The 14,401-nt window shown below is 42.4% G+C and overlaps 1 protein-coding gene across 1 annotated transcript; it reads left to right on the forward strand.

Moving 5' to 3' along the window:
• The first annotated feature begins 2,592 nt into the window (after window positions 1–2,592).
• LOC131478905 (uncharacterized) lies at window positions 2,593–13,927 on the forward strand. The gene is made up of 5 exons (XM_058659546.1): window positions 2,593–2,740; window positions 6,641–7,047; window positions 9,767–9,898; window positions 12,124–12,216; window positions 13,655–13,927. Exons 1-5 carry the CDS (start codon window positions 2,593–2,595, stop codon window positions 13,925–13,927), a joined length of 1,053 nt encoding a protein of 350 aa, XP_058515529.1.
• Window positions 13,928–14,401: the final 474 nt, after the last annotated feature.

Below are 14,401 nucleotides of genomic sequence, written 5' to 3' on the forward strand. Positions count from 1 at the left end.
TGACGTCAACTTACTTCTTACTCCGCGAAATCCTTCCTACAGAAAAGGTAAAAGAGACGGAAAGGTAGCAGCCCAGAGTACACACCACCTTTCGTCTAAGTAAAGCGGCGGCTGTTCTGTCACTACTGCTACCAGTACTACCACCATAGTATGGAACTCTGTCTTCAATGCGACTAATTTTAAAACTGTGCGCCTTTTGCTTCATATTCTAAAGCCGCAGCCTCTTCTTGACAAATAAGATTCCCACAAGAAGTCTCTTTGTGTAGGATGGCCTGGCCTTTCAATCGTTCGCCGTCTGTACCGTTCTCCTCCCCTCTATGTTCTGTGTGCTAGGGTCTATTTCAATCTGAGCCGCCCGCCCGCTGGGCGCACACAGGCTTCGTGTGTGTCTAAAAAATCAAACGTACCCCATACTCTGTGCACTATAGTCACTATAGCGTCTCACTACTCTGTCTCTGTTTCCTCTTCTACACATTTTTAGTTATTGTTGATACCTATGCCATGCAGTATCGACTATCTATCATCGCAGACTCCGCTTCTGTAAATGATACCTACCAGGCCGTTCTCTCGTGCATCGAAGTAAGCACCGCGGCTGTTGGGAGGGCTTCTATACTTCCCTGCCTCGTCGTATCCTACCAGGTTTTCTTCTGTTTTGCTTTCACTGACGTTTTTTCTGTAAGTGTAGTTGTGTGACTCTTTTAAACTAAGCATTCTCCATTGGTTTCTTATATCCGTTACGTCCTTACATGGTCAACTCGGGTCTCCCGCTACTACTTCGGATGCCGTTCTCTAACGTACTACGACCCAACCATTCCCACCGACGGTGCGTGCGTGCGCATGCTCCCCCCCGCGGATTTCCGATTTCTCCTCTGCCTCACAAATTCATTCAAAAAGTATGAACCCTACGCGAAAGCTTCCCCAAACTGAGTGTCTTACTTATATAAACCTAGCTCCGTCTCCAACTCATTCCCTCTACATATTTCCTCTCTCGCGTGGTGACGGCAGAAAAAGGCACGTGTCTGTTCAGCTTTTCATCAGAACCCTCTCTACTGGTGATTGTATGTGCTGCTACACACCCACGGCGGGCTTGCATATGTTGTATTTGTGGTTGTTGCCTCATACATGTGTTGCTGTGAGAGTATAGAGACTTTCTCCTGGGACTAACGGTTGCTCGTTTGTTTTCTGCGGGCTGCTGGTGCATGTGTGATTGTGTGTCTGTGTGTGTGTGGGTTTTTCTGCGCGCCCGACTACACCGCGTACGCACGCATGCGCATTTTTCTCCGTTGACTAACAACAGACTATGCATGCTTCTGACGCATATCAAATTGAGGTGACCATAGGGGTATGTTTCTGGAAAAAAAATGAATAATTACGGACGCTACCGCTTACGGTAACTATCTGCCTCCCGTTTTTTGTCGTGACTATTACTTCTTACGGAGTTCTTTGTGGCCTAATACAGGTTAGTCACCGTGTGACCCTCTGTTTTTTCCCACAAGAGGTTATCGCCATTGTACTTCGTGTGAGTGTTATTTTCTTCCCCACTATGTTCTTGAAACTTTTTCACTTCGTTTTTCCTCTTTCTATCTCTTTGGCAGTACGTCCTTTTCTCGTTCTTCCTCTCCTTTTCTTGATGTGAACTCTCTTTTTACACTACGTACCTCTGAAGGGCTGTGTGATTCTCTTTCTCTTATAGCTCCCGTACTACGGTCTCCTCGCAGTGAGTGACATTGTGCTCTATTGGAAGACGGTAGCCGCATCAAAATGGACGGGTACAACAGTCATCCATCAGTATCAAAAGCAAAGATGAGTAATAATAACACTATTGGCCAAGGCAGTCATACTAGTGCACACAGTACGGGTATATTGGGACAGTCAAGAGGAGAGGAAGGAGGTGGAGGAGGAGGAGGAAGAACAGCAGGTGGTGGATCGGGATCGGTTGGAGGGACGGTATCGACAGCAGTAGGAGGTCATAATAAAGGAAGTAGCAATCGGTCGAATACACGTGGAGTTTGTAGTAGCATTAGTGATGGTGGTGGTAGTAATAGTAGTGGCGGTGGTGGTGGGGGCCAAGTGTTGTTGCAGCATCACCATGGTAATGTCGTAGTAGCAGCAAACCCGCTGACTCCACAGCAGTCCTCTCTATTGTCTCAACCCGCAAATATAATGAAAGATGCGGCAAGTGCACCACCACCACCATCCCCCTTATCGCCACAGCAGGTAACAGCAGGTGTCCCCACGACGACGCGCGGGGGCGGCGATCAACAACAACACCGAAGGGATAATAGAGGACTAGTGTCTGCAGCACCAAATATGCCCGCCGCAGGTGGTAATAGAATCGCAACAGTGACAGGAGGAGGAGGGGGAGGAGCCACAGCACCATCACAGGGACATCAACAGCCACAACAACGACGTGGGGGAGGAGCGGAAGGAAATGTATGGACACATTCACAGCAGCAGCAGAATCTGCAACATCAGCAGCAAGTTCAACAGCAAGCCACTGGTGGTGGCAGCAGTGGTAATAGTATGAACGTTTCGGGAGCAGGAGGGGGAGGAGGAGGAGGTGGAGGTGGAGGAGCAGCAACAGCAACAGTGATGCCATGTGATGAGGAGACAAAAGCAGCATTCACAAAAGAATGGCAAGCTCTCGAACATGAAAATTTATCTTCTGCAGATTATTACTTCAATTCTTATGCTCACTTTGGAATTCATGAGGAAATGCTCAAAGATACCGTTCGCACAGGTATGACTCTGTTTGCTCTCCTATGACAGAGGGGAGAAAGCATCACACTGCAACACCCACAACAGTTTTAATAGCAGAACCAGTAAAAAGTATGTTGGGATGGTGAAGGGAAAGACGGAGACAGGTGCTGCTCTCACTATACACACGTACATACATATGTATATATTTGTATATATACGTATATATATACTCATATACACACACACTTCAAAAACCCACCCCGTATGGACCCCGTGCATGCACCCTGCGCACGCATGCACACACACAAACACACACACACACACACACATGAGTCGGGCACTCACATACCCATGTAGTTATATACATATACATAAATATATATATATATATATATATATATACGCACAATGTATACACAAGCACCCGGGGGTAGACTCTCTACAAACAGACATATACACCAGCACACACGGCAACACATACACCTCCTGCATATATACGTACACGCCATACAGCCACATACACACAAACCTGATGCACATATCTACACTCCATTTGCACAAACACACACATATACATATATAATCTTCCCCTCGTATACACATGCACAGAGAGACATAAAGGGATTTGCAACGAGGAAAGGGATGTAATTGGGAGAAAGATGAAGCGGAGAGTAGGAAAGATAGCAGCATATGAAGGACGAATTTTCAACATCAGTGAAGAGGTTTAGTGTGTTTGGAGGCGACGATGTAAGAGCAGTAGCAGCAGGAGGGGAGAGGGGGCAAAGCACTCGAAACTAGGGAAGTTAGAAGCTACTACATGTATGCACCATTGCAAAGAAAGAACCAGATACAAGGCACTTATATCAGTTGTATAGACCGAAGGAGATTGTATGGAGGAGGAAAGTAGTGGTGTGTGATGTGACGACTCCTTCTCTTGAGACGAGAAGAATTTGAAGAGGCGCAAAAACCTTTTCTGTTACGCAGAAAATGAGAACGAAAGAGAGAAGGCTCAAAACGGAGCGCGCACACACACACAGAGGGAGTTAGGAGGTATCCTGGTAAAACGACATATCGGCAATGACGTGAAAACGCGTAGCGCACGCACACACACACCCACACACAGAGACAGCCACACATACACACACACACACAGAGACAGCCACACATACACACACACCCACACACAGAGACAGCCACACGTACACACACGCCCACACACAGAGACAGCCACACATACACACACACCCACACAAAGAGACAGCCACACGTACACACACACACACCCACACACCTACATAATTCACAGATAGTCACACACACTCCACACCCACATACACAGACAGCCCCCTCACACTTACACACACACACGTACGCACGTATACATATACACACGTTCCGCACAGTCTCTACCTACATCATGGCTTTCATGCTGTGTCGATGCTAGTGGCATATGTTTCCGTTGTGTATGCAGGACACAGAGAGAAGTACATCAATTTGTATACACGCGATCTTCATCGTTCTCTCTCTATCTCACACACACACACCCACACACACCTGCATACACACAGACATATATGAAGGCATTATTGTCGTGCGCTCCACATACAGCGCAGATACTCTCAGGGCGTGAATGCTGGAATGCAGTCTTGAGCTGATGACGAACAAAGTACACATGATGGCTACACATGTGTACGCATATATGTAGAAGCAGTTCTGCTCTTTCTCCCTCCTTTTTCACCAAAAAGACGCAAAGCAACGACAGGAGAAAGAAAAAGGCGAAACAAGGTATATTTACTGATAACTGTCTGTAGACATTGAATAGGGACCAGATAGGACAAGTCTTGTTGCCTTCATTCTAACGTACTAACATATATATATACACACACGTATTAATATATATATATATACACATATACACGCGTGTATATGTATGAATATATATGATTGTGTGTATTTTTGCGTGTCTTTAATATGTGTTGGTGTATGTACATATATGTATAATATGTATATATACATATATATATATACATACATGATTGTATGTATGTATGCGTGCTTCTGATATGTGTTGGTGTATGTACATATGTGTATATGTATGTATGTATATATATATAGATATGTACATATATGATTGTGTGTATGTGTGCGTACCTCTGATATGTTTTGGTGTATGTACATGTATGCATATGTATATATGTTTGTATATATATATGTACATATATGATTGCATGTATGTTTATCGTGCACTTGATGTTTGTTAAGTGTATCGATTGCCTGTTTTTTTGATGATGTTTTCAGAAGAGATTTTCTTTGCCCACGTGTCTCTGGTGGAAACTGTGCTCTTGCTCTTTTTTCTTTCTCTCGTAGAGTAGATACAACACCTACCTTCGACTCAAAAGCGTTCTGAGGACGTCTCTCTTTATTTTGCGTGACTGTCTCTGTTGCTTCCCCTCATCTCTCTTTCTTCCCCTCTCTCTTTGTATACGTATGTATCTTACTCTATCCCTCCACCCTCTCTCTCTCCATATGTATATATTTACGTACATATATATATATATATATATGTACATACGTGTATTCATATGTGTACAGGCATATATTAATACATATATATATGTATATATATATTTGTGTATATCTACATCTATTTATATCTGTTGAAGCGAAACTCACCAGTCTTTCGTCTACTGTTTTCCTCCCCTACTATAATCTGACCCGGGAAACCTGAGCAGGCAACAGCATACAACCCCTCCTCACTCCCAGTCCACGCACATTACTACTACTATTACTACTGCAACAATATCACTAATACCTCCCTTCTCCATATATAGGCACCACTACCCGTGACTTAGTGTATGTGCTTCTCTCTCTCGGTTGTGCCTCCTCTTCCTCCGTCTTCTCTCCACCACCATCGCTTTAACAATTTACCTCCTTTGCACAAATGTACACAAACGCTGTTGTCTGTGCTTCATTCACTGATATCTCATCCGGTTGCTATAATATCTCCTTCACACAGTTAAACACGAACGCGGTTTTTTCTGCTGTTCTCGATCGTTGATGTCTCCCCAGTACTGCTGTTGCGCACCCCCTTCACACATACAAACCGGAGAGCTGTTGTTTCTGCTTTTTTCTGAATGTCCTTTTACTCTCCTCTCCAGCGCGTTGCACTGATGCTTGCTGTACTCAGGATAGACTCGCGAGTCTGCTTTTCTCAGTTATTGCTCTATCGACCATATACTCGAAGACACGTCCTCTACACTCACAATACTAACGAGTGCCCGTTGGTGTTTCCATTTAATACAACTGTTGACTACTTTTCTAGCATCACTGCTCTAATACATCCGCTGTCCACAGCAACACGAGAGCTAATTTGTAAGATTCTCTTATTCTTCATCTCTCTCTAACGTCCCCCATCTTTCTGTTGTGTGAGAGTGCCATGAGCATTTCTGCCTGTTCACTCTCTTTTATATCTGTTTGTCCTCATTTGCCTTATGTAACTGAACGTATGTTTGCTTTTCGTTTTCGTCTCTTTCTGTCTATACAGTAGTTGTGCAGGAGTTGATTATCGAAGAATGAGAGAAAAACGGTATCACTATTGCTGCCTAAACAAGTGCTCGTAGTAGTAGTAGTACCACTACTAGTAGTTTGAGTATCAGTATTAGTGTCCGTGCAACACTCATAATATCACAGAGAGTCGTAATAGTAGTAGTAGTAGTAGTGGAAGGACCAGAGTGCAATGTAATAGTAGTCAGTAGTGTATATTCTCTTTCAGGCGTGACTACAGATAGTCATGTTGTGTGTGATTTGTGTGTACTTCTACATATGTTCACTGAGATTAGTGTTTTTTTTTTATTTTTCCCTTTGTGTAGAACTGTGTGAGTATGTAGCCGAAGACGCTTTCCATCTGATGCTTTTTCTTTTGTGTTTTGTTTGTGTGCAGGATGCTATCAGCGAGCCATTTGTCAGAACTCACATTTGTTTTTGGGGAAGGTTGTTCTAGATGTTGGAAGCGGAACAGGAATTCTCTCTCTCTTCGCTGCACGCGCAGGAGCTGCTCACGTCTACGGCATTGAATGCAGCGAAATCGTCCACACAGCAAGAAAAATAGTAGCTGCCAACGGCTACGATGATACCATCCAATTTATACAAGGGAAAGCGGAAGATGTCGAGCTTCCTGTTCCCCAGGTGGATATTATTATCAGCGAATGGATGGGTTATTTTCTTCTATACGAAAGCATGCTAGATACTGTGCTTTATTGTCGAGATCGCTGGCTTGCTCCGGGAGGAATGATCTTTCCTGATAAGTCAGCCCTGTATCTGGCTGCCATTGAGGATGCGGACTACAAGGTGAAAAAATCGAGAACAACTAACACCAGTAATGTGATACTCGTCTTCGTACATCGTGTTACATGTACTATGCAGAGGAAACGAGCAGAAGAGAAGAAAAACCATCACTTCTTTCATACGTTTCTTAAGGTTCATACCGTCGCCATCCATCTGTGTGTGTGTGTTAAGGGAGGTGTGTACTGGACTGCAGCCAGATGTGTCTGTTTGTTTGCATATATGTGTGTCTGTGTCTGTGTAGGGGCTTGTATTCGTGGTATATACACTTACAGTCATCTGTTGTGTGTGTGTATGGACACAGCTACACCAGACACAGACATACGCACCCCACTAACATATACGATCAGAGGCACACCGGAGATATATATATATATACATACACACGGTCGGCCAATACACACAAACATAAAGAAAAAAAAAACACACACACACACTCGCAGAGGTATACATGCCATCTGACCGACAGATAGACACGCACACACACCCACACACCCATGTACAAATATATATATATATATATTTAAATACACAGAGAAAACTGAAAGACCGTAGAGAGGATAGACAGAAGACGTGCACGAATATTTATAGACACACACGGGCTGACATACACGCTGACACACACACGCACATCACATACATACATACACACACACACACACGTATATACACTTACACACACATACACACGTATACACAGACACAGACAACACACCCACACGCACAGGAGACATATATACAGGGAACTCCACCGACAGAATGATAGACGCACGCACACGCGCGCACACACACACACACACCCCCGCTGTGCGTCTTTTTTTGTCTTGTTTACTGGAACATGTTGAGGCTGCTCTACACAAGAAATCTCTTTTTGTGTGTTGTATTACCACCCCACGTATTCCTGCTACATGAGGAAGCCAAGAAGTGTTTTCTCTTTTTTTCTCTCTGGTTGCAGAGAAGCATAATTTCTGAAGCAATTACATGATGCACACTTTTTGAGCCCTGAATGTCTGTTGTCACGCTGTTGAAGGATGTACGTCCTTCAGGGAAATTTTTGTGCAAAGGATGTACGCACATTTGCCTACACATACAATATGGCTTGTCTTCTGAAGTATACCCAGTACAGTATACGTTATACAGGAAAAAACTCGGGCAAAAGACATCGTTATCTAGTCCAAAGGCATGTGTAGAGTATTCACCCCAAGTATGTATAGAGAAGGCGGTGTATATTAACTTCTCCTCTGGGTGGTGAAACTGTGTCAGAAAAGTGTGTATTTGTTCTGATGTCGACAAGACGTATGTATGTCTATTCTGGCTAGGTGCACTACTCGTACATAAAATGGAGGAACTGCGTATTTAACGAGAAAGACTGCTATTCATAAACATATAATATATGTATATAAGCAACTGCGGTACTCTTGTGCCGCGTGTGAATGTAGGTGTGTACATGTGTATTCAAAGGTGTGTACACTAACAAACGCATGTTTTACCTTGGAAGGATACTACAGTCTTTGAAAAAGAAGAAAAAGAGGTTCTCGTCTCTCTATTATATCTCCCTCTCCACAAGTGTTGACAGCCCTCTATCATCACTCTCTGTAGTAATATACACGTGTATATATATGTAGCCTTACTTACGTCTCTGTAGTATACATATATATACAGCCCTACTCTGTCTCTGTCTCGTCTCTCTATTATATCTCCCTCTCCACAAGTGTTGACAGCCCTCTATCATCACTCTCTGTAGTAATATACACGTGTATATATATGTAGCCTTACTTACGTCTCTGTAGTATACATATATATACAGCCCTACTCTGTCTCTCCATACATATATATGATATATATACACGTGTATATGCAGCCCTACTTCTCTGTATCTATCCCTCTCTCTATACGGATATACTTATGTGTGTAGCCTTACTTCCCTCTCTCTTTATATATATATATATATATACACATATATATATATATATATATATATATATATATATATATATATACACATATATATATATATATATATATATGCAGCCCCACTTCTCTCTCTCCATCTCTCTCTCTGTATATATACTTATGATGTGTGTAGCCGTACTTCTCTCTCTCTCTTTCTGTATATGTGTATACACCAATATATATGCAGCCCTGTTCTCTCTCTTTCCATATGTACACATACGTATGTGTCCTGGCCTCTCTCCACTTACACATATATATGTGTAGCCTTACGTGTCTCTGTCTCTCTCCCTCTATCTACACATATGTAGAGGGCGTATCAATGTGCCGTACTTCGCTCCACATATACTTACATATATCTTCCTCTCTCCATGTATACGTATATATCTTCAAAGAGAACTCTTTTGGTTTTCTGATACCATCTCTCTTTTCGTAGAATGGACTTCGAATGGAAGAAAATATACGCAGTCAACGTGCATACGTTCTCCGTGTCTTACTGGGGACTACGAACGATCTTTTACGGTGTCTGTACACCGCGATTCTCTTTTCGCATGTTGAATGACTTGTCTTCACCATGTCAACTCTATTTTTTTTGTCTCTTGCTCCCTGTAGCTCTACTTCTGAGTTACTCCGTTATAATCAACCGACTAACTACTATCCGCGTAACTGCCGACTGGATTTTCCTGCCTTCTTCTTTTTACGACACCTGATGTTAAGGCACTACTATAAGCGCATGTATGTGTCTACGTGTGTACGCCATATATGATGTATTCAGGAAGAGAAGATTGGTTACTGGAAGAACGTGTACGGCTTCAACTTCGAATGCGTCAGCAAGTGCGTTATGGAGGACCCGCTCGTCGATACTGTTGATGAAAACGCCGTAGCGACCACCGCATGCTGCATACTGGTATGTCTTTCTACTAATACGATATCTATATAAATTCACATGTAAGCTGTATGTATGTGTAAATGTATGTGTATATGTATGTGTATATGTATGTGTGTATGTATGTGTCTATGTGTGTATGTGTATGTGTACATGTGTGTGTTTATGTATGTGTGTATGTATGTGTATATGTGTGTGTGTATGTATGTGCAAATGTATGTGTATATGTATGTGCATATGTACGTGTAAATGTAGGTGTATATGTATGTGTGTATGTATGTGTGTATGTATGTGTGTATGTATGTGTGTATGTGTGTGCGTATGTGTAAATGTGTGTGTATATGTATGTGTATGTGTATGTATGTGTATGTGTATATGTTTGTGTGTATGTATGTGTATATGTGTGTGTATATGTATGTGTATACGTATGTGTGTATGTATGTGTATATGTGTGTGTATATGTATGTGCGTATGTGTATATGTGTGTTTATGTATGTGCGTATGAGTAAATGGTGTGTAAATGCATGTGTGTATGTATATGTATGAGTGTATGTATGTGTAAATGTGTGTGTATATGTATGTGTGTATATATGTGTGTATGCACGTGTATATGTATGTGTATATGTATGTGTGTATGTATGTGTATACGTATGTGTATATGTATGTGTGTGTGTATGTGTGTACGTATGTGTATATGTGTGTGTATATGTATGTGCGTATGTGTAAATGTGTGTGTATATGTATGTGTGTATGTATGTGTATATGTGTGTGTATATGTATGTGCGTATGTGTAAATGTGTGTGCATATGTATGTGTGTATGTATGTGTAAATGTGTGTGTATATGTATGTGTGTATGTATGTGTATATGTGTGTGTATATGTATGTGCGTATGTGTAAATGTGTGTGTATATGTATGTGTGTATGTATGTGTGTATGTGTGTGTATATGTATGTGCGTATGTGTGTATGTATGTGCATATGTATGTGTGTATGTATGTGCATATGTATGTGTATATGTATGTGTGTATGTATGTGTATATGTGTGTGTATATGTATGTGTGTATGTATGAGAATATGTAAGTGTGTATGTATGGTATATGTATGTGTATATGAATGTGTGTATGTGTGTGTGTTCACCAGTACGTCAGTTGACAGCAGTAGAAATGAATTTGGTACACGCAGGAGAATGGATAGAAGGAAGCGAATTCTTGTCAGTCATTGAATTATATGGTATCTCTCTGTGAGTAGGGCGTAGAAGATGCCATCGGAGCAGCTGCTGAGGAAAGTAGGAGAGCTACTACGCCAGCGGATATCGTATGAAAAGATAGACGGAGCACCGCCCCTAGCGGCGCTAGAGCAACAACAACAACAGCAGTATAGTAGAGCTGTCTGATGTATATAAGCATATATGAATATATATATATATATAGTAGTAGTATTACTAGTATTATCCCTACTACGGTCATACAAGCCCTAGTAGCAGCGACAAGACGTACTGGCATTATTAGCAGCAACGCAGCGGTGAGTAGTAGTAGCCATTTTAGTTATAGCAGCAGTGGTAGTAGTATAGTAATGAATGGCAGCAGGGAGACACATTTGCAGCAGCAATGAACGTATTAGCATCGCTAGGCGCAATAGCGAGCGCCACAGCAGTTTCCAGCAGCAGCAGCAGTATTTTAGTGACCTCCTCCTCCTCCTTTTCCTTAGCAGCAGCAGTATCACTAGCACCCACAGCACCAACAATACAGTAGACTCCTCATTGGCAACAGCAATATATTTTCTTCAGTAGTAGTATTAGTAGTAGCGACAGCAATAGTAACCTCCCCATTCGTACTAGTAGCAGCAGCTATGTCAGTAGCAACAGCTGCAGCAACATCAAGGCTAGGCTTTTCAAACACATAATGGAAGCAGCAATACTAGGCTCCTCCTCAGTAGCTGCAGCAGCAATAGTAGCCTCCTCATACTCAATAGCAGCAACGATACTAGCTTTTTTTCGAAAGGCAACAACAATAGTAGCCTCTTCCTCAGTAGCAGCAGCAACAGTAGCCTCCTCACTAGCAGCAGCATCAGTACCCTCCTCACTAGCAGCAGCATCAGTACCCTCCACCGCGAGGGAAGAGGTATTAGGGTTTTTTTCTTTTCGACCATAGTTTTTTTTATACACCAAACGGAAGTCCATTCAATTTATTCCGAAGGACAGACTGATGTCGGCTTTTCTGTTTTCTTGGTATGTTTTTGTTATACAGAAACTCGATCTTAAGACATGCACGAAAGAAGATTTGGATTTCTGCGCCCCCTATCAACTGACGCTTCGACGAAAAGATTTTGTCCATGCATTTGTAAGTCGAAGCACAAGCGTTAGTCAATCTCAAAAACAGGAATCTCCGCTGTTCAGCATCCTCCTGTCTGCTCCTGCAGTCATGGTGCCTTCGTCTTGACACAAATAGAGAAATATATACATATATGTATATGTAAATATATCACATATTTAATCGTATATCTCACGCCTCACTTCTTCTCCCGCAACTCAAACAAATATATATATATATATATATATATGTATATAGTGAGGGGTAGAGAAGGACGGAATTGCAGACAGCATACGTATGTACAGATGTATAGACATATATAAGTGTTGTATACGTAATCATGCATATAATGTCTGTATACAGGTAACTACGTTATGTATACTGTACATATGTATTGGGAACAGAAAATGCCTGTTATCTTTATACATTCTACATTGAATGTATACGTCTCTGTTGACTTCCCTTTGCATTGGCTTTTTCAAAGACTCATCTAACTGTTTTGTGTTTCCTGAGATGCACTGTGTGCCCGAATATCGACTTCTCTACCGAAGACATGCAGCGCATGTGCGTAGAGTCGGTTCATCTCTAATTGTTGTTAGCAGTGGATGGCAGGGGAGTAGCAGCCTTCAGCAGCTGTCAATAGTATACACATATACGAAGGAAACATACGTGTATGTATGCATTCGCAAAAAAACTTTTCGCGCTCTTTGAAGCTCTCTAGACAGAGAAAAATACCTGAGCAGCACAGACGTGTGTATGTATACGTATATGTATGTGGATACAGATACATGCAGAAAGTAATGTATTCATACACCTGTCATTATACCTACGTTTATATGGTGATGGCGACACGTCCACTCAAGGGAATATCGGTCTCAGAAAAAAGCACCATGTACATATACATACAGAGATAGAGACACAAATATCGATATATATATATGTATGTATGTATGTATATGTGTATGTGCTGTGGAGGGCTGGTGTTACGGCGTATTACTCTCATTACTCATACTTCTTTAGATGCGGTTGGGCATCAATGCCTGGGGAGACGCTCGCTGCGTTTTGCCTTTTGGTTTTCTCATATTGAACAGAAGAAGAAACTTTCGCTGCTGCCCCGTGGTAGACACCCATATATACACCCTGGCACATTTGCATCTGCTCTTTGCGTCAAACGTTGTACCGGCTGTCTCTTTTGCAACTCCTAAACTGCAGTTTGTTAAAAAGGAAGACGTACGTCCCGTTTCATTGTCTCATCGGTCGGTGCTGCCACTCTGCTGCTACGGCCGTCTTACGTGGGCTTCGTAGCCGCTCCTGCCGCAAATGTCGTCCGGCCAGAGACTTCGGGAGGACCTCTAACTCATTTGTTGTGCTTTTGAGTATTTCATTTACACGCACAGACGGGTCTGACTCCTTTTTGTCTCTAGTGATGTGTTTGTTTTTTCCTTGTGTGTGTTACGTGTTATTGCAGATCGCCTGGTTCGACGTGTGCTTTTGCGATTGTCATAAGCCCGTTGTGTTGAGTACGAGCCCGCATGCACGTTACACACACTGGAAACAGACTGTTTTTTACATGCAGGACGTACTGGTTGCAGAGGCAGGTGATAAAATTGAAGGAATGATAGCTGTCAAGAAAAGTAAGAAGAACCCAAGAGATCTTGATATCAAGTTATCTTACAATTTTAGGTCCAAAAACGCTCCTCGCAAACTTGTCAGCAACACCCAGTTCTACCGTCTGCGCTGAAAAGACCTCTACTACTACTACTACTGGTATCATGGTTCGCATCTCTTTTGTTGATGCGTTCTCTTCTGGCACTGTGTCTGCATATCGTCTCCCTACAAGTACATAACTTGCTTGTGTGCCTCTAGGAATAGTTTATGAACAGACTTCTGCCCATACAAATCATTGGCTGCCAGACGTCTGTCCCGCCAAGTCACTACTAGTATACTCGTGTCTTTAAAAGCAGTATCGTGGTCCTAGAGCCGTCTGGCATATATGATGGTTTTCCAATCGTACAAACAAGTCACTCAGAAGGTAGCGACACCCGTGAAGCTCTTCTGTAGAAAGGGTGTCACTTTTCTGCTACGTGTGCGCAACTGCAACACACCAGTTCGACAGTGCTCCTGTAATTTTGTGTTTACGAAAGATGTACGTAGCTAAGGGCTTCAATGACTAACGCTGCGGCAGATAAACGCCGTTTTTTTGGGTTTTAGCAGG

Source organism: Ochotona princeps, unplaced genomic scaffold (genome assembly GCF_030435755.1).
Source record: "Ochotona princeps isolate mOchPri1 unplaced genomic scaffold, mOchPri1.hap1 HAP1_SCAFFOLD_1626, whole genome shotgun sequence".
NCBI classification, from domain to species: Eukaryota; Metazoa; Chordata; class Mammalia; order Lagomorpha; family Ochotonidae; genus Ochotona; species Ochotona princeps.

What these genes read in the sequence shown, in the direction of transcription:
- LOC131478905 (XM_058659546.1), top strand. Translation starts at nt 2,593, where the DNA reads ATGCCATGTGATGAGGAGACAAAAGCAGCATTCACAAAAGAATGGCAA. An exon ending in TTGAGGATGCGGACTACAAG is followed by an intron (nt 7,048 to 9,766) that starts GTGAAAAAATCG and finishes TGATGTATTCAG; the next exon opens with GAAGAGAAGATTGGTTACTG. An exon ending in AAGATTTTGTCCATGCATTT is followed by an intron (nt 12,217 to 13,654) that starts GTAAGTCGAAGC and finishes GTGTTATTGCAG; the next exon opens with ATCGCCTGGTTCGACGTGTG.